Source organism: Astatotilapia calliptera, chromosome 1 (genome assembly GCF_900246225.1).
Source record: "Astatotilapia calliptera chromosome 1, fAstCal1.2, whole genome shotgun sequence".
Lineage (NCBI taxonomy): Eukaryota > Metazoa > Chordata > Actinopteri > Cichliformes > Cichlidae > Astatotilapia > Astatotilapia calliptera.
Genome location: NC_039302.1, coordinates 33302563 through 33323815, shown reverse-complemented (window position 1 = coordinate 33323815; position 21253 = coordinate 33302563). Strand labels below are relative to the sequence as shown.

Sequence of the window (21253 nt, the reverse complement as noted above, 5' to 3'; positions counted from 1 at the left end):
GGTTCAGTGCTTCATTGTTGTTATTAAAATATTTATAAGCACATGGGGTAGCGTGTGCATGAGTGTGCTTTTTTTTTCCCCCCTTTTTTTCTGAGCTACTGTATTTATTTGTGTGTGCGTGTGTGTGTGCGCGCGCATGAGTGCTCTGTGTGTTTTTGGTTTTTTTGCTCTCCCTCATTGTTGCAGTGTTATTCTTCACTTTGTGCATTTTTATTTTGGAATTTGATTCATTGTGGGAGTGGGTGCAATAGATGCAGGACCTGGCAATACACCACTATAGAGGAAGAGTAGATAAAACAAGATGAGCTATACTTTAATTTTCCCAAACGTTGGGAAATGATTTGTTAGGTTTTGCTCTCATTAAGTGTGTTAAGTGTGTTGCTCTGTGATATTAAGCATTTAATTAATGCTGCAAATGGGCCTTGCTAGAAAACATCTACACATACTCTCTTACACACTACCTTTGTCAAAATCCTTCTTTGTGTGTGTCGTAGACTTTGATTCCAGCACTCACCCCCAGTCTCTTAATGAGAGACTACATATAGTACAGAAGCTGTATTGCGATCTACTGTATGTTCTTGTCTTATCAGAATTAATTACTACTGCTAATGTGGCCTGTCTATTAAATTCAACTCTCCCGCTTTCAGTGCTTGGCTCTCTCACTCGCCCCTGAGAGAGAATTTATAAATGAGACCGAGAGAAAGAGAGACTTAGTGAGGAAAGGAGAAAGACAGCGGAATAGAGATGATGCGATAATTCTGGATGAGACATCCAGTATGTCAGAGGGATAAAAATGTACATCAGAAGAAGCACCATGCCATGCTCTCATTGTCCCTTATCTATGTGTCTGTCTTCATTTGCAGGGTATTTTAGACATGCTGGTTCAGAGCAAGGCAGAGGGCAAACAGGACTTGAGAATTCACGCTTTGAAGAACAATTTCGAAGCCGATGCCTACTTCGTTAAAGTGATGGGTAAGGGACTGATTTGCCAAGTATGCTCCCTTTCTCACTACTCTCCCCATGCTGAAACCAGTCCCTTGAAGGGGCAACATGAAGGAAGAACATTTATTTCCATTCCCAAGCTGTCCTCACCAGATAACATACACATACTGAAATTTGAATATATTATCATTTAGTCCTTTTTTTCTTATTTTCTTTCTGTAACAGCCCCTCCTAGACCAATTAGGAACATTAAACATGAGCAAGTCTTTTCCCCAACCTCGAAAGCAGATGGTCATGACTATTATCTGTCATATTTTGATTTCTAGCCTGGAGCTACTCAGTTGGTGGTGAAAAAGGGATCTCTCTGAGCTTTTTGTTCAATTTCATCTTAAATTAAACTGGCCACTGTCCGCACAAAAAGATCTGCTGTAGTAAATGCACCTTCTCCCAAAAGGCCATTTCGAATCTAGTCTCCTTGTACAGCACATAAGGCACTCTATTGCACTCTATTGCCTCTCAAAACATAAAACCACACTTCTCCTAGTCTATGTTGGTGCCATTAATGAATCAATGGCAGTTGAGATGAGAGGAAGAGGAGTAATTGGTTTTTTTGTGAAACATATATTCTTCTTCTTCCTAGCAGTTTATATCCCGCGACACAGGGTCCGCTATCTTGCATGCCTTCCTCCACTTCTTTCTATCAAGGGCGTCTTCTGGTGTAATATTCACAGCCTTCATATCATCCTTGATTCGGTCCATCCAGCGCTTTTTTTGGTCTTCCTTGTGGCCTAGACCCAGAAGCCACCTCAGCATCTTCATCTCCATGGTGTGAAGAGCTTGTTCATGTTTGGTCGTCGCTGGCCAGCACTCTGACCCGTAGAGTGCCACTGGGCGCACAATTGACCTTAGGATAGATTGGCATTCTCTTGTCACATAAGACTCCACTCACCTGATGCCACTTCCTCCACGCTGTGTTGACACGGAGTCTGGCGTCTGGTAGACTTTCGCAGTCCGAGATGACAAGGGACCCGAGGTACTTGAATTGGGCAACTTTAGTCAGCGGCTCGCCGTCGATAGTGATGGTGCTGTTGGTCTGGGGGCTGCATTCAAGGTACTCAGTCTTCTTGATGTTCAGGCGCATGCCGTTTTCGAAGAGCCAGTCTTTCCATGCTTGTGTTTGGGTTTGCAGGGCTAGGCAGTTTTCTGTTTCTGATAGGCACACATCATCTGCATACAGGAGGCTCCATGGATGTGGTGATTGCAGATCAGCCGTTGCGGTGTCCATACAGAGAGTGAACAGCAGGGGCGAGAGGGCCGAGCCCTGGTGGATGCCAACGGTAATCGGGAAGGCTGGTGATGTTCCCGCTGAACATCGGACCTCGCTTGTGACGTTACGGTAGAGCAGCTGAGTCCATTTCACATAGGCTTCCGGGGCACCATGAGTTCGTAATGATCACCAAATCAGCTTGTGGGGGACCCTATCGAATGCCTTTTCCAGATCCAGGAAGACCATGTGCACCGTCTTGTTCTTTTCCCGGTGCTTTTCCATCAGCAAACGGGCCGCGTGTATGGCATCGATAGATCCACAGCCCTTAACAAAGCCGCATTGATTCGGGGTGATTGTGACCAGTTGACGGATCAGATTTTCCAGGACACGTTCGAAGATCTTCATTGCATGGCAGAGTAGACGAATTGGCCGATAGTTGGTGCACTCTGTGACGTCTCCCTTGCCCTTCCAGTTGGGCACTGTGATGCTCTATGTCCAAGCTCGGGGGGCTTTGTCTTCGACCGTGATATGGTTGAAGAGTGCTGCAAGGAATGTTGTACCGCAGTTGCGTTTTGGACGTCGGCAGTGGTGATTGGTGTGACAGGCCCTGCGACTGGGTCTGCGGGCGGGATAGGCGGATGTGTAAATTCTTCATTGCTGATTCCAGTGAAGTAATCTGACCAGCGCTGAAGGATGTCTCGGGGGTCTCGCAGAACCTGCCCATTGGCTCCTTTGATTTGGACAACATGGTTTGTATCAAAGTCCTACTTCACGCGGTGGCGGGCTTTGGCAAGTCGGTAGATGTTATTGGTCACTTCTGGGGTTTGGAGCTGGTCATAAAAATCTTGGGGTTTCGTCTTTTCGCGGAGGCCACTGCCCTCTTTGTTGCTGATTTCAGCGAGCGGTATCGGGTGAGATCTTCATGCGCTCGCGATCGCCACCAAGTCTTATAGGCCAGCTTCTTCACTTTTATTGCTTTTTGTACCTCCTCATTCCACCACCAGACCTGTTTCTCAATGTATTTTTCACCCGGTTTTGTTGAACCAACAGTGTCCTCCGCAATGTTGTGGATGCGCTGTATGATCCTGTCCAACGTGTCCCAAAATTAATTTTTTGTTTCATCGCTGCATCCAGTCTGTGGTGCATAGCAGGTCACAACATTAACGTCAGCTGTTCCTAGTTCGATTCTGATAGACATTAATCAATCAGATGTTCGCTCAATCTTATACGGGGATTGGAGCAGGTGTTTGCTGAGTGCGATGGCCACTCCATTCTTAGTGGCTCTCTCTCCGCAGTAGAAGAGCTTATATCCCTCTCCATTCTCCGCCGCTTTGCTTCCGGTCCATTTGCATTCTTGAACACAGGCTATGTCGATGTTCCTCTTCTTGAGTACCTGGGCCAGCTCTCGGCTGCATCCAGTCAGAGTTCCAGTGTCGATTGTTCCGAATCATAGATGAGCTGGCTTCTTTTGGTAGAAGTTTCTGGCTGGCATGTCTATAAGATGCGACAAACTGGTGATTGGATTTTGCCGGCCGAAGCATATATTATACCTGATATTTTTTTGTACAGTAGAGTGAGTTTGACTTGTCTGTTGGGTCACATTTCAGTGGAAGTACACGTAGATATTTCAACACAAAGACTTCATTAAAGTGTGTGAGGTACACAAAATGAATTAAGTTATATACACAAGGACAGAGCTAGTACATTATCCATCATACATGCATAAAACCTCATATACCAAAGCCACTGGCCATCTTTTATCCATTAGAAAAGTCATTATCAGGTTCCTGTTTACTTCAAGACAAACCCCCAAATTATCAACTGTCACATAAATCAAAAGGCATTTAATATTTAAATAATCATCAGTTCTATTTATTCCCATGGTGTTGAGGGTGTATATCATAAAGATTTCTCTCCAGGCCAGCTTCTTTAAAGCATCACCTCTTTTAATAGTCAGCATGACCTTCTCAGTCAGAGAGAATTTTAATGAAGAGGTTGAAGAGGCTGATTTGCTTTCATGCCATATTTCCAATTGTATGCAATAATTATGCAGTAAATTACATTTTTTTTCTATTTACTGTGCATTTGTTTCTTTTTTACAGCAAAGATTTAAAAATCAAGCCAAGAATGTGTGATTCAGGTTGTAAATGAACTGATTTACCACCAAAATTTAGTATCATCAGGTAAAGTTATTAACCCAAAGTTAAAGCAATGGGTATGGGTGTAGTGTATTGTTTTAGGGAGTCAATAGCCTGATACAGTTATTGCTTGTCTTTTTCTACTTTTTCATTACCCAATTATCCTGTCATTTTCCACTTTTGATAGTCAGGCAAAGCTGTCAGAGATCCTCGAAAAAATACCTTCTATTCTTTTATGCAAGGAAGACAATTAAATGTTCACTAAGTCTGAAGAAACGGCACACACTTTTTGTCCAAGAGTGCTGTAAAACTTGTATTCAAATGTCTCACTACAAGCAGCTTTGGCTTCAGTATCTGTTCAGAAATAGTTTCATGTATTTTTGGCTCACTTTTTTTTTTTTTTAAGTTAATAGATTTTATTTCTTTCATTTTTTTATTGCAGCAGTGTTTGAGTAAAAATCAAGATGTGTTCTTTTGAAGTCAAAATGTTTGTACAGCATTAGTACCTGGTGACATTTGAGAAAAGTAAAAATAGTTCCACTCTGGGGTGGGCCTGTGCACAATTTAATCTGTCACTCTGCTCTGCTCATTAGCACGAAAAGGAGCGCTGCTCATCCCTTTCTGTTTCTGCACAGTTGGTGAACAGTTGTTGTTTTGTCTATTGGGAGGGGAGGGACTACACCTCCTCTCCTGCTTTCTGAATCACACACAAAAAACGACACACAGTGGTACTAGCACTTACTAACACTTAAATTATGCCCCAGAATCAATATTGTTTTCAAGGGATTACATACAAAACAAGTTAACCTCTCCTGAGGTGCACTGTATACCAATGATGCCTTTCACTTGTCATTGATTCAATGAAGACATTATACTGTTGACACAGCAGATCAACAATAAAGGCATTTGAGACCTCATTCCACTCAAACAAATTGTTTGTGGTGGTAACAAATGCTCAAATTACATCAAGTTCACAATAGTGGATCAAGTGATTTGAGTCATAAGACTAAATGAAATAAAATTATAGTTTGGATTTAGGAATTTAGTATGTTGGTATCCACCACAGTGGTATAGTGCAAGTACCCTTCACTTGTTAGCCCGTTCAGTTAGACAGTTAAATGTCTTCATACACATCTTTGAATTGAGCCAGCAAACCAATCACTGCTCTCTCCACCACTTGAATGACACAGTAGTCAGAAGGAGGAGTGGCAGAGCAGTGCCATACTTTCATGGAATAATAGGATGTGAGAGGCAGAAGAAGGTTAGTTCCATTGCACCGACCTGTTACAACTGACACTAAAACCCTCTATTTGGTTCAGTTGGTAGCAATACTGTTGTTTCTGGGAACTTGGCAACCTGGTAATGGCAAGGTGTGTTCTGTGACATGTCATGTCAAGGTTAGTTGAAGTAGAAGCAGTGACCTGGATATCAAGTTGTAGCGCTAAGATTTGACCCAGGTGTCTTGTGTCTTGGCTTCCATTTTGCATTTGTGAGACATGTGTTTAAGCTGAAAGGTTGTCCTACTGAAGGTGCAAGTGGTTCCTAGGTACCCACAAGAAGTCTGCGTGGACTTGATATGGACAAGCACTAATGTTTTCATTACATAGGGTTGAATTATTAATCGTTTCTGAAATAAAAAGTGAAATTTAGAATTTTCAAGAGGAGCAGTTGTAATGACTCACCAACACATATTACCAACAATGTCTTTAAATTGCTGTAAAAAGGGAAGTAATTATTCACCAAGTCCCAATTTTGCAAATTGGCATCTGCAGATGTAATCTGCTGCTGATATTAATATTAATTTTTGAAGGTGACCACACTGCAAAAATGACATTTTTGGCAGACAGATTATTATATGTTGAGACTGTCAAGACAAGATTTAACAAATATTTTTATTCAGAAAGAAAACATTTTGTTTCATTATGATGTTCCAAAATATAGACTGTAAAGTGGTGAATCATTTTCTAAATAAATAATTTTTCCAGCTAACTGCTGCTCACACTATATCATTCACAAGCCGTCTCATTACTATGGCTAACACCTGCTTGATTAGTTACCAGTAGCCAGAAATTTAACATTTATATTTCAAGTGCATGATAGTGTTGTTTAAAGCCTATCATCTATAACCCTATAATGCATACTTCATGCATACACACTTTCAGTAGACAAACTCCCAGTGATCCTCTCTGAGCTAGCACTTGGCGACCTTTTAACAGGGAGAAATCTCCATCAGAAGTAGGCTCAAGATTGGACAGCCATCTGCTGCCAGTTAGGGAGTAATGGGAAGGAGAGAGAAGAGCACAAAAAGACAATAAACTGCAACCAATATAAAAATAAACTCTCTGGTTGTTGGGGCTGGTAACTGGATATGAGAAAAATGCTGTTTCTGAGCTAGAAATGCCTGCAAAAAAGTACAGAGAGAAAAACAAAGAGGACAAAGAAGAAACTATAAAAGAGAGAAGACAGACGGTTATGGCAATAGGATTCCAGTGCTGTCACACATGAGCTAAATAATGACAGTAGGTTACAGTAGGTAAGTGATGCATTGACATGCACAGTTAAGATGCTGCTCAGTTAGCAGTCCCTAGGAAAGCTTCTGATTGGGGATCTTCATATCATCACCTCAACAAGCTTGCTCTGATTTCCTCAGAAAACCTTGATCTTGAGCTGTTTTGGTTATTGATGTAGAAAAAGAAAGTGTCACAATCTCCTGAAGTTGATGGACATTTTAAAACATCTTTAGATTCTGTACAAGCAAAAATGCTGACACATTGACACGCACACTCAACCTTTACACAGTAGTTTGCCACTGATTACAAGCAAGTGGCTTTTATTAGCGATTTCTCTTATTAATGCTGGGTTGTGTAGGAAATGACAGGATTCCTTTATCCAATATTTAAAAAAATTAAAAGTGCAACAAGATAGCCGCCAGTCTGTAAACAGACTGCCAAAAATACGTGGCTGTGCTGTAATAATGCAAGGTATTTAATTTATAGACAGTAACAATTCCTGAAATCATTGTCGCAATACTGTTTACAAAAATCCCAATGAAATTAAGTATATTCATCAAATCTTTATCCCTAGATGCACAGAACCCATTTTCCAAATTCAGTGGGCTATAATATATTGGTTGGTTGTAGACTCTGCTTACCAGAAATCCCTGGGCTCCAACACAAGATGAAATTTTGTTCCCACATAAAGTGCACATATTTCAGTTTGTATTCTAGTTAGAGAGGAACTGCTGCTTTTCTGATATTCTTTCTTTCGAACTTGTTGTTTACATGCTCTTCTGCAACATTTTAAGAAGCTGGTTCGCAGGGGTTCTGGGTAATTAGAATGAGAAGGGAGGCAAGGAAATGGCATGAACCTCTGCATGGATTCCCTCCTGTCAATGAAACCCCTTACAGCTAATAGGAAAGAAGCAGCTGGTGACTTTGTGTGCATCAGAGGAGGCACATTGTAATCTAGATTCTCTCCAGGCATAGTCGGCTCAACATCAATAAACATGGTTGTACAAATTGGGAATCTGAAAGACCACTACATTAGGAAGAAATATAGCAAAATACTAAAACTATTATATATTAGGTGGTTTATATATGCCAAAAAAGTGAAAGAGAGTCATTTGTTTTTAGTTTTCTAACAGCTTTTGTGTGTATGCTTGTACGTGTGTGACCTTGACACGTCCCCTTTCCTCGTGCCGTAACAGGAATTCCTTTCGTGCCGCCTCTTTAAACTCTGCCGTCCTTATCGTTATCCATGTCTTGTCTCACTGCAGCACTTCAAACAACACACAAAAAGATACACCCACGCCAAAATTCATGTTTTTTTTCCTCCCCACTGTCAGCTTTCCCGTGTCTCCTCTTCATTCAGCTTCACTTATTACATTTCTGGTTGTAAATATTTCATACATGTTCACTGTGTTGCATTTTCACTCCATCTAGCAGAGTACAGATGAGAGAGCAACAAGCAACCAAAATAAAAATGTATCTGTCAAGTGTTCACACCTTGTCAACATTTCATTCCTCTCCCTTGTGAGTGTGAGCTCAAATTCAGCTTAATAGCCTTGCACATCCTGTGAATCCCCATGAGGATAGAACTGTTTATTTACCATTCTATTCAGGCATCTCTGATAGCACAGCTAATAGTATTACACTGTAGTAAGTGAGGCCTAAAGCGTGCACTTCATATTCAGCCTTGACACTTTGTCAGTTAGTTGTGTGTCTTTGTAGACAGCCTGATACAGTCCTCTGTTCTGTAAGATGAAATCCCATTTTCTCAAGATGACATCCCTCAACCCTCCCATGCGCATTATTGAACAACACCCACTGTAGGATTTACTTTGTGTCCAGCCTGGTATACACTTGCATGTGTGCGCAGTTTCTGAGTGAAAGCTCAGATACCATGAAGTACTTTGACTTTCCAGGCTAAATCCATCACAATTTCCATCACACACACCTTAGACAGCAACCTTGCCTTTCTGCCTGCCAGAATCCTGGACTCTTGCAGGCATGTTCACACTGAGATGACCTGAACCTGTACTGGTTTGACATCTTATGCTTCCAAGCTCCTGACATAGAATAGTCCCCTCAGTAGTGCTTTCCATCAAGACCTGTACCTCTGTTGCTATCGAACCATTTATTATTTACAAGCATGCTATAACTTTGTGAGTAGAGCCACAGAGCAGTGAAAAAGTTAGCAGTAAGGACGCCATTCTGTAATAAATAAAATAAAATTGAAAGCAGAGGGTAAAAATCATATCGGTTCTATATGTCTTGTTGTTTTGACAGTATTTCAAGGAAGGTTTCTTTTGTATAGTCAGTTGAATTTGGTATGCTCTAAAGTTGCTTTTCAGATTTAGACCCTGAGTATTTTAGTTAATATGAAGGTGAATTGTTGGTAATAGCTTTTATTTAACCCAGCCATATGGAGTGCCTAATGCTGGAGTGCCAGAAACACACACCGCACATGCAGTGTTAGTTTGCAAAAACCAAGCTAAAGTACAATACAAAATTTAAAAAAAAAAAAAAAATTATATAAGGATATTATATATATTAAAAAAACACCCAGCACGCCCCTGCGGGCGGTTTATCCTTCAAGCTCGGGTCCTCTACCAGAGGCCTGGGAGCTTGAGGGTCCTGCGCAGTATCTTAGCTGTTCCCAGGACTGCGCTCTTCTGGACAGAGATCTCCGATGTTATTCCCGGGATCTGCTGGAGCCACTCGCCTAGCTTGGGAGTCACCGCACCTAGTGCTCCGATTACCACGGGGACCACCGTTACCTTCACCCTCCACATCCTCTCGAGCTCTTCTCTGAGCCCTTGGTATTTCTCCAGCTTCTCGTGTTCCTTCTTCCTGATATTGCTGTCATTCGGAACCGCTACATCGATCACTACGGCCGTCTTCTTCTGTTTGTCTACCACCACTATGTCCGGTTGGTTAGCCACCACCATTTTGTCCGTCTGTATCTGGAAGTCCCACAGGATCTTAGCTCGGTCATTCTCCACCACCCTTGGGGGCATCTCCCATTTTGACCTCGGGACTTCCAGGTTATACTCGGCACAGATGTTCCTGTACACTATGCCGGCCACTTGGTTATGGTGTTCCATGTATGCCTTGCCTGCTAGCATCTTGCACCCTGCTGTTATGTGCTGGATTGTCTCTGGGGCATCTTTACACAGCCTGCACCTGGGGTCTTGCCTGGTGTGATAGACCCCAGCCTCTATGGATCTTGTACTCAGAGCTTGTTCTTGTGCTGCCATGATTAGTGCCTCTGTGCTGTCTTTCAGTCCATCTTTGTCCAGCCACTGGTAGGATTTCTGGATATCAGCCACCTCCTCTATCTGCCGGTGGTACATACCGTGCAGGGGCCTGTCCTTCCATGATGGTTCCTCGTTTCCCTCCTCTTTCTTGGGTTTCTGCTGCCTGAGGTATTCACTGAGCACTCGGTCAGTTGGGGCCATCTTCCCAATGTATTCTTGGATGTTCCTTGTCTCATCCTGGACTGTGGTGCTGACACTCACCAGTCCCCGGCCCCCTTCCTTCCGCTTAGCGTACAGCCTCAGGGTGCTGGACTTGGGGTGAAACCCTCCATGCATGGTAAGGAGCTTTCTTGTCTTTATGTCAGTGGCTTCTATCTCCTCCTTTGGCCAGCCTATTACCCCAGCAGGGTACCTGATCACAGGCAGGGCGTACGTGTTGATGGCCCGGATCTTGTTCTTACCATTCAGCTGACTCCTCAGGACTTGCCTGACCCTCTGCAGGTACTTGGTGGTTGCAGCCTTTCTAGCGGCCTCTTCATGGTTCCCATTTGCCTGTGGGATCCCCAGGTACTTGTAACTGTCCTCTATGTCTGCAATGTTGCCTTCTGGTAGTTCAATCCCCTCAGTTCTGACTACCTTCCCTCTCTTTGATACCATCCGACTACACTTCTCCAGTCCGAACGACATTCCAATGTCATTGCTGTATAGCCTGGTAGTGTGGATCAGTGAATCGATGTCTCGTTCACTCTTGGCATACAGCTTGATGTCATCCATGTACAGGAGGTGGCTGACAACTGCTCCGTTCCGTAGTCGGTATCCGTAGCCAGTCTTGTTAATGATCTCACTGAGGGGGTTCAGGCCTATGCAGAACAGCAGTGGGGACAGAGCATCTCCTTGGTAGATCCCGCACTTGATGGTAACTTGTGCTATGGGCTTGGAGTTGGCCTCTAGTGTTGTACGCCACATCCCCATTGAGTTCCTGATGAAGGCTCTTAGGGTCCCATTGATCTTGTACAATTCTAGGCATTCCAGTATCCAGCTGTGGGGCATTGAGTCATAGGCCTTCTTGTAATCAATCCAGGCAGTGTACAGGTTGGTCAGTCTGGTCTTGCAGTCTCGGCTGATTGTTCTGTCTACCAGTAGCTGGTGTTTTGCGCCTCTGGTATTCTTGCCAATTCCTTTCTGTGTCCCGCTCATGTATTGACCCATGTGCCTGTTCATCTTAGCCGATATGATGCCTGACAGGAGCTTCCATGTAGTACTGAGGCAGGTTATTGGTCGGTAGTTGGAGGGGACCGGTCCCTTCTTGGGGTCCTTGGGGATCAGGACCGTCCGGCCTTCGGTTAGCCATTCCGGGTGTCTCTCGTTAACTAGCAGCTGGTTCATTTGTGCTGCCAGACGCTCGTTCAGTGCAGTCAGCTTCTTCAGCCAGTAGGCGTGAACCATGTCGGTGCTGTCCAACTCTTCATACTGGAGACCCTTTCTTGGATATCTGCCACTGTGATGGTTACTGGACCCTGTTCAGGGAGGTCGCTGTGGTCTGCCCTCAGATCCTCTAGCCACTGAGCATTGCCGTTATGGGTTGCATCCTTCTCCCATATGCTCTTCCAGTATTGCTCCGTCTCCAGCCTTGGTGGTGCTGTTCTCTTATTGTTCCCTTGCCACTGAGAGTACACCTTTGCTGGTTCTGTGGAGAACAGCTGGTTTATTCTCCTGCCTTCTATCTCTCTGGTGTACCTCCTCAAGCGGCTGGCCAAGGCCGTGAGTCCTTGCTTGGCAGTTTCCAAGGCCTCAGGTATGGACAGCTTGCTGTATTTCTTAGGCACCTAATTTGTCGCACCTTGCTGCAACTCCGTTAGTTGGCTAACCTCCCTCCGTGCTACTTTGATCTTGCCCTCTAGCCTCCTTCTCCATGGAGGGTACTGCCCCTTGTCACTGTTCAACTTGTAGCCAAGCATCTCACTGATCACTGCTGCCGTATTGTAGATCAGCTTGTTAGTGTCGGTAATCGTGGTTGTAGGTATTGCCCGTAGTGCTGCATTAACATCATCTAGCAGACCTTCTGAGGGTACTTCACGTAATCTTGGTAACCGGCTGTGTGTGTGTGTGTGTGTGTGTGTGTGTGTGTGTGTGTGTGTGTGTGTGTGTGTGTGTGTGTGTGTGTGTGTGTGTGTGTGTATATGTATATATATATATATATATATATATATATATATATATATATATATATATATATATATATATATATATATATATATATAAATTCAAATATAAGATGGTAATGAGACATAATATGGCCTGAAGATGACAACACTAAGAAAAAGACAGGGTCTGAGTTGGATGTGACCGTTTCTAGATGTGAAGATTTTCAATGGAAGTCACCAGGATGGCCAAGAATAGAAATGAAGGTTAATTTTTGAATGTGGCTAAACTGCAAAAATGACATTTTTGGCTGACAGATTGTTGTATGTTGAGACTGTAGTTACCAAGAGTCAAGAACTATTTGTATTTTTTATTCAGAAAGAATATAAATGAATATGAATGAGAATATAAATTGTAAAGTGATTAATCATTTTCTAGATAAATAATTTTTTTTACCTAACTGCAGTACACACTAAATCATTCACAGGTCTGCTGTCTTGATTAGATACCAACAGGCAGGATATTCAAAATTATATTTAAAGTGCATGATAGTCTTATTTAAAGTATATCATCTTTAATTCTCTAATGCATACTTCATGCATGCACACTTCCACCAGAGAGAAATCTCCAGTGATCCCCTCTCTCTCCAGAAATGATTATATCAGAGGGACATTTCAGGTTGAGCTGCTTGGAGACAAAGTTGGTGTTTTAATTTCAGTAAAAACAGGTTCGCACATGCAAGATGAAATTAAAGGTTTTCAGTATAACACAAAGATGATGGTTAGTTCTGATGTTTGTGTTTTGTGCTTTAGAGAGAAATATATTAATATAGACATAATAACCACCTGAAGATCCACATTTGGCAAGCAATGAATAGAAAAATTACTATATGACACCTGTCTCACAATCTCTGCTACAATTATATGTGTAGTTATGCATCTCAAGGTTGTGTCGGTACTTTTGTGAGCCAGGTGGATCCTGGAAGGTGCTTTATTTGCTGTGATCAGGCATTGCATTATTACCTTTAGTGGTAGAATGCATGTTTTCAAGTTAAAATGAAGTTTGTTAAGATACGCTATTGGATCTGCAATTACCGCGGCTGCTGGCACCAGACTTGCCCTCCAATGGATCCTCGTTAATTGAGAATTACAGAGGAAAAACAGAAATGTTGCAACTCTTTTTCAGCTGCTCTGTAACTGATATTTTCCTCCAGGTCTTTCTGGAGATTTTATTGAGGGTGAAAGCAAACAAGAATGGATCTGACATTGATTATATTTGCAGTCACAGCATGGTACAGATTTCTCAGACACCAACAATGAAGCCAACCACAGAATGTGTAGCAGCAGTTTCGATTCAATTTCAGCCAGTTTGTTATAATTGAACCCATTCATTAGCTTCAGCAGTCTGTGGTTAAAAGTATTGTGCCACCTACACATTACACCTACAGAAGCTGTTTGGACCATGGAAACCAATGGCATGAAGCTCCCAGCACACAGTGTTTGTGATGACATTAATACCAAAGGAGGTTTGGAACGCAGTTTGCAGTTAATGATTCAATGGAGCGTGGGCAACTTTTACCTACTATGTACCCCAGCACTTCCCACATCCCTAACTTTATTTGGTCTGCCACTTCATGGCTGAGTTGCTGTGGTTCCTAAACACTCACACTTGCAATATTGCCACTTACAGCTGAATATCTGGGAATATTTAGGAGGGAACATGCTGCGAAGATGGCATCCTATTAGAATACGACACTCTTCAGTGAGCTCTTTAGAATGACCAATTCTTTCACAGAGGCTTGTTAAGTCAGACTGCGTAGCTGGAGGCTTGATTTTATAGACCTGTAACAACATGACTGAAAATACCTGTGCATGTGTTCAGATTTAATAATTTAGGAGAAATTTTAGCATTTTTACCCCCAACAGTGTAAAAGGATTTTTTTTAAAATTTGCACTTATTACAAAACATAGTAAGGACGTGCATGACTGTTAAATCGTATGCAGAGCAAAGTGGATCCACATTAAGCTGTGAAAAAACCGCGTATGCAAAGTGGTTGCTTGGTGGACAGATGGATGGATGATTACTGCTGAGGAGGGAGGAAATGGGAGAAATCATAAACTCCAAAATTAGAAAGAAGGATAAAATCGTGGGTGATGGGAAGGAGGCGGGTATCTCAACATGAGCATCTCAAAGTGTGTGTTCATGTCAGTGTGTGTCTATGTGTATGGAAAAGACATGAAGAGAGAGACTGACAGGCAGAACTGTATGAGTTGATTAGTTTCCTGCTCACTTATTAGGATGCAGATTAGCTGCATTGAGAAACATCTGGGAGCTTTTCTCAGGCTAACATGTTCCTCATTCTCTCCTCACTCTTCACATCCTCTTTCATCATTTCTGTGTGAAATTCAGACCTCTTTTCTCCACTTTCCATATTTTCTCCTTTCTCTTTTTTCTGTTTATCCACCCATTTTTTCCCATTCATTTCCTCCTTCTAACCCCTCTCCAGCCTCTGTTTTCATAGTCTCACCTTCTGCCCTCACTCTGTCAGCACTCTTGTTTCTCTTCTGCAAATGTCTTTTACGGTCCCCCAGTTTCCTCTCCACTCTTCTCATCCTGTCAGTCAGAACTGTCTTTTATTCCTTCTTTTCATTCCATTTAAATGGCAATGAGGAGATTTACATGAAGTCTTTAAATGTAACTGTGTCATCCAGAGTAGTATTTGACTGGAGGCAGTATTTCCAGAGTGGTGTGACTACTTTTTCTCTCTCCCTGTCGCCACACAGAGAGTGTGGAAGTCCTGGTCCAATTTTTCTTTAAATCACCCCCTACCAGCTCAGTTGAAGTCTCAGTGACTCTGACCGTAAATTAAGCTTTTAAGCAAGTGAAACAATACTGCATATTAAAGTTAATTTATTTATATTTATCATCTGTCTACAATGTTTAATAGAAGCTATTGTAGAACAAATGAAATTACATAAAACACCCAGTGGGTGTTGTATTTTGGTGTAACGGTGTGCCAATAATTTTAGCTGTCTTTGTTCATTTCAAAAAGAATAACATTGGACCTCTACAACCAAATGACCAGCAGCAGTGGGGAAATCAGCTTCAGAAAAAGAAGCTACTGTTATTAGTAGAGATGGAATGATACCACGTTTTTATGTCCAGTACCGATACCGATATCATAAATTTGGATATCTGCCGATACTGATATGAATCCGATAGTGTTTTTTAATCAATAAAAATGTTTTTTTAATATCTTGCTGCTTTTTGTATAAGTTCATACTCAAGTTACAAAAAAACAAACACTAAAGCTATTCTATTATACCTGTATGTAAAAAATATACTGCACCCAAAATATTTCATAGTTCAGCAATACTGATCAATCTAATAAACTTAAACCTACTCCATCCTCCCTATTCTGGTATTTTAAAGAGTAAGCAACCTAACTAATAGGGTTCTAAAACTCCCAGCAAGAAAAAAAACAAAACATAGGGAACCACCCACCCTCCACCTCATGATGCTTAATCGACGTAATCAACTTTAATTTGATGCAGTGTGGGGAAAAAATGCACAGAAGTCAATTATTTTTCAAGAATAATTAAATAGATTCAACATCTTTCTTCAACAGAATTGCAGACTGCACAGATGGAAAAAGTACTATAGCTTACCTAGGGTATATTAGACTTAATAGTTACTATATACAGTAATGGACTTCTATACATTTTTCATCCGATTAAAACTTTGGGTGTAAGATTCGGATAATTATTTATTAAAAGCTACACATTTTAAATGAGAATAAGAAAGAAAAGTATGTCTTTGTGCCCCCTTCTCCCTGTTCATGCCCTATAGGCCCCACCTGGCTAAACTTTGCTAGACCCGCCCCTGCACAGTTACCAGCCGTCAGCTACGTAGAAAAGGATCCTGGTGTAAAAAGTAATATTAAATAAATTCTAACAACAGCTTATCAAGCTTAAACGTGCTGCTGTTGTTCAGCCGCTGGTTTCCTCTTTCTGGCGCGAAGTGGGCCAAAAACAAACAAGAGAGACGGACTCACGACAGAAAAACCGATCAGCTGATCATTGATCAGTTTCATGATTGAAGTAGCAGCAGGAGAGGGAGGAAGAGGCAGTCGCTCCATATATCGGTTGTTAAGCTTACCGCGGGAATGCTTTACAAACATTCAGAGATGAACTTAGAGAGTGTGGAAGTCCTGGTCCAATTTTTCTTTAAATCACCCCCTACCAGCTCAGTTGAAGTCTCAGTGACTCTGACCGTAAATTAAGCTTTTAAGCAAGTGAAACAATACTGCATATTAAAGTTTATTTATTTATATTTATCATCTGTCTACAATGTTTAATAGAAGCTATTGTAGAACAAATGAAATTACATAAAACACCCAGTGGGTGTTGTATTTTGGTGTAACGGTGTGCCAATAATTTTAGCTGTCTTTGTTCATTTCAAAAAGAATAACATTGGACCTCTACAACCAAATGACCAGCAGCAGTGGGGAAATCAGCTTCAGAAAAAGAAGCATAAATCAATTTCATGTGAACAATGTCTGTTGAGAATGAAGGTAGATGAAAGACAGACCAATTATCACATGGGAAGTGGTTTAGATAATGGAAAAAATAATAATAACAAGCAGTACCTCATTTTAAATTGGACTTGGGGGATGTTTGATTCATGAAGTCATGAAGACTAATCCAGTTCCCTGAAAATTATTTTTTCTCAGTGGCTATTGACAGTCTTGGGTTGTGCATTGTCTTTATAAGGTTTATAATTGTCTGTATGAACAAAGAAACTGTCAGTCAGCTTTAAAGACATTAAAAAATTGTTAGTTATCACTAGAGATAGGCAGTAACGCGTTACTTGTAACGCGATTACTTTTTTCAAGTAACGAGTAAAGTAAGGGATTACTATTGCAAAAACGGTAATTAGATTACCATTACTTTCCCGTAGTAACGCTGCGTTACTGCGTTACTAAAACCGTGATTTTTTTTTTGTGAGAATGTCTCACGACAGTGACGTAAGCCAGTGCGACGTTAGTGACAACAGCTGTGTGCAGATCAACAATGGATCACATATCGATTGTGGGAGAGAGTATGAGCGTGCAGCGTTTAAAGCGTGGAAGTACTGACCTTACTTTGAGTTTGATTCCATATTAGCACATTAAAACATTACCGTCCATCGTGCGTGGGAAGAAAACTTTTTACAGCGAAAAAAACCCCTAAACTTCCAAACAAGCACCGAGTGCGCTACCACGTAATGGGAAACTCACAGAGAAACTCGCGGATTCTTCAACTGACCGCGGCACACCTGCACCAGGGTAAACCTCCGCCTACCGCAGTCCTGCTTTACAGGTGAAAATAGAGCAACAGGACCACTGAGTCTTTGACTTTATTTATTTTCTGCTGTGTTTTACTTGCATCTATTTGAAAGAGTGAGTGTAAACACAAAAAATATTTTATTTTATGTGCTGGAATGTGCAGAAAATAGGTTTAAATGTTAAACTAATTTATTCAAGTCAGAGAATGTTGCATATAATTAAATTTTTGCTTGATGCATAAAGTTAAAAGATTAAAACTGATAAAACAAGTTAAAAAAAAGAGACTTTTCCATTTGATTACATTTTGTATGATGGATTATGTAGAAAAAGTAGAATTGGGCTGAAAGATCTGTCGCTTTATCACCTCTTCAGGTTGTAAATAGTGTTTTTAAAAAGTAACTAAGTAATTAATTACTTTTGAAAATAAGTAATCGGTAAAGTAAAGGGATTACTTTTTTGGGGAAGTAATCGGTAATTAGTTACTGATTACTTTTTTCAAGTAACTTGACCAACACTGGTTATCACACTAAGGGTATATGTGCCGTTTTTATCTAGATGTTGGAGGTGGGGTTTTTTATGTCACACCTTTTGCTCTGTTTATTTTATATATTTAGTATACGATAAATATGTAACAGAGAACAGTTCGCAGGTCCCTTGGTTTTATCATTTTACTGGCGCTAAAATAGCTGCCACGACCAATTTTTGCTGTAAAATTACTGTAATTTGTTTGGATAAGGAGAACATGATTTCTTTAGACGTTTAGCCTTTGTGACCACGTTTGACTTTATTTTAATTGATAGGGAATATTAACATTGTGGTCACGTAATTTTTATCAGAACCTGTAACAAACTACAGGCCACTACCAGCTGTTCAGCGACAGTGAGCATACATACTTATAATGATGTTGCCCAAAGTGGAGACTGAATAACGAAGCCTCCCCGTGAGATTTGAATCCTCACGGCTGTGCTGTGCCCAGTCTTACTTACAGTAGGACCAGACGAGACAATAACCTTTAAAGTGTCTGATGGGAGCACTGGCTAGTACATGTGTATTACAGTGGACATAAACAGTACACAAAGTCAGTGAATGTTCTGTAACAATATATATGTCATCCCTGTAACGTGGATCACAAAGCCATGAGCAGGAGGTCATTTCACTGCCAGTCACAATGTGTGTTCCTTGTTGTCTGGGCATGTGTGGTGTCCACGCGTATCTGTAAGCAGCCCCTTGCAGTCAGCAAAACCAGCCTGAGGACAATGGGAAGTGATGTGCGTCTCAGAGCAAATGCAGCTCAGCTGTCTGTTTGCTGTGTTTGTGTGTCAGTGTGTTTGCGTACAGTGTGTGTGTGTCTGCATGGGTCTCGTTGACTCACACTGGTAGCTGCTAGCGCTGATGTGGCATGTTTCCTTATCAAAGTCTGCTCATCACATTTTACTCTTTATGTGTGTCGCTGTGTGCATTTCACTTTCATACATGACTTCAGCTAAGAACACTGTTGTGAAGTTTGCATGTGGTTACCATGACTCCAAGACTGCCAGCAAGGAGGCAGTTAAAGGTGAGAGTCTTGCTTGAGGAGGCATGCTCTCTGCCACACACCAGACATTTCTCAAATTGTTCAGCCATTTGTGTTAGAGCTTAGCCAAAGATAATTCATCTCCCTTTCCAGCTCGTAGGTGGCTACTACAATAGAGTGAGACATGCATGAACATATCATAGCAATATCGTGTTGAAAATCTAATTTCAGCTTTATAAGACTTGCGTGCCGAATTGTGTGTTTGTAAGTGTAGTTACAGAAATTCATTTCCCATGAAATTACCCCTCTGCACTGTGAAGCCTGTATTACTGTGATTTTTCTGGTGTGAAAAATACACTCTGAGAGCTTTTTCTCTTGCAAACTATAATGTCACAACAGGTCTCAGTGCAGTGTTTGTAGCAAACATAAAAAGGGCTTCAAATAGTGATTAGTTTTCTTGTGTATCAGCATATGAAATGTTTTCTGCCACATATTTGGGAATCAAAGCTGAGCACAAACATTGATTTTCTCCCTTTTGTTACATTTAAAATTTAGTATTATATCATTTTTGTATTTTCTATGTAACCAGTGATTTTTTTTGTCACCTTTTTAAGTAGTGAGTTTAGTTTGTTTTTACAACCCAGATATCAAAAGAAGAAACTTAATTCAGGTTAAAGTTTCCCAAACATTATGTGGAAAGCCAGATGAAATTGTTGGTCAAACAGGTGTTACAGGTGTTAATTTATTAATATTAAATGTCAACACCTTATATATGAATAAATGTTTCAAAACTAGGCTAAGGTTTAATAAGCGGGTGTTTTTGTACAGTCTATGAAATAGCTTGTCTGATTTTATGAATCTAATAAAGGATCATCTGTGATAGATTATATATAAGAAATACACTTGGTTTACACTTAGTGGTGAGAAACAAACTGTCTTCTCATATCACAGAACAAAGACTGGCAGTATGGGTTAAAACACAGTGCCCCTTACGTACCTTCAATAATATCAGGCTAGGATTTATTAGAACGGTGTACTTTTGTCCAAATCAGTCAGTGCACCTCATCGGTTAAATCTGAATAATGGCTAACTGGCAGCTCTTGGCAAGCTGTCACTGAAACTGGACATAACATATTGATGAGTATAGCAAATCCAAGCATGGCACCCGTCTTTTACTTATCATTAATTTAGCCATAAGCCTACACAGTGAGCTGTGCTTCCACATATATTAGAATTCTTCTTCACTGGTTTCTGGGAAGAAGCATTCACCGTGTTATTAAAAGCCAGAGCACCCACCTCACTAAATATAATTACCTCACAAGATGCTCAAACATCTTGGTCATTAGTTTGTTTTTGTTTTTTGGGGGAAACCAAGTGTTCTGCCCAGCAATTTGTGACTGGCCAGGGCATAATTTTTAACATTTTGCTAGATTAGAAAAAATAAATCTCTCAGCAAGAGGTCTTAGCATTCGGCAGTGTTTGAAAACCTGCTCACAAGTGACTAATGTGAACTGGGAAAATTGGGACAGAGCCCATGGGAATCTACTTGCATAGTATAAAATATACATTGTGTACTAATTTTAATCCCTACATTAATTCAAAACCCCAATCTTTACTGCAGATGATAGGTTTTCTGATTAATCTGAAGGGTGGGAAAAGTGCCTTTGCTTTTCTGTTTCTTCTGATTGTGTGTACACATAGACATAAACAAGCAAATCCTTATTTGATTTTACTATTTTTGACAGTTAGACAAATGGACTATTTTGGTTGCAGAGCCTTTTCAACAGTGTACATGAAACTATACTGTACAAAGAAACGCACACACAAGCCCTATTCATAAAACGGTGCTTACCGTCTCTGCTTAGCTCACTATCACTATGATGAAAACACGCACAATGACCAACACAGAGTACAGAGGCCAGTTCATCCTCCACTTGATTAAGTTAGCCCTGCAGAGGAGATGCCATCAGTCTTAATGTTACACGAGAAAATAGGCAAGCTCAGTCTGAGCTGGATAGGCTGTACTGCGTGAGAGAGGGTGAGACACTGAGACTATATTGGCAGCATAGGATGCTCGAGAATTATTCTTAGGATCTTGTTTTGTCTATTGTGAAGCTGCTATGTAGTTGTTTCATATTAACTAAGGATTGAAGTATGTGGAACAAAA

General features: G+C 41.0%; 1 protein-coding gene across 1 annotated transcript in view; it reads left to right on the top strand.

Moving 5' to 3' along the window:
- itfg1 (integrin alpha FG-GAP repeat containing 1) overlaps window positions 1-21253 on the top strand; it is a 163333-nt gene that overhangs the window by 90343 nt on the left and 51737 nt on the right. The window contains exon 12 of the mRNA XM_026175418.1: window positions 864-972. Coding sequence (XP_026031203.1) covers window positions 864-972 — 109 coding nt within the window. The remainder of the gene's footprint in view (window positions 1-863; window positions 973-21253) is intronic.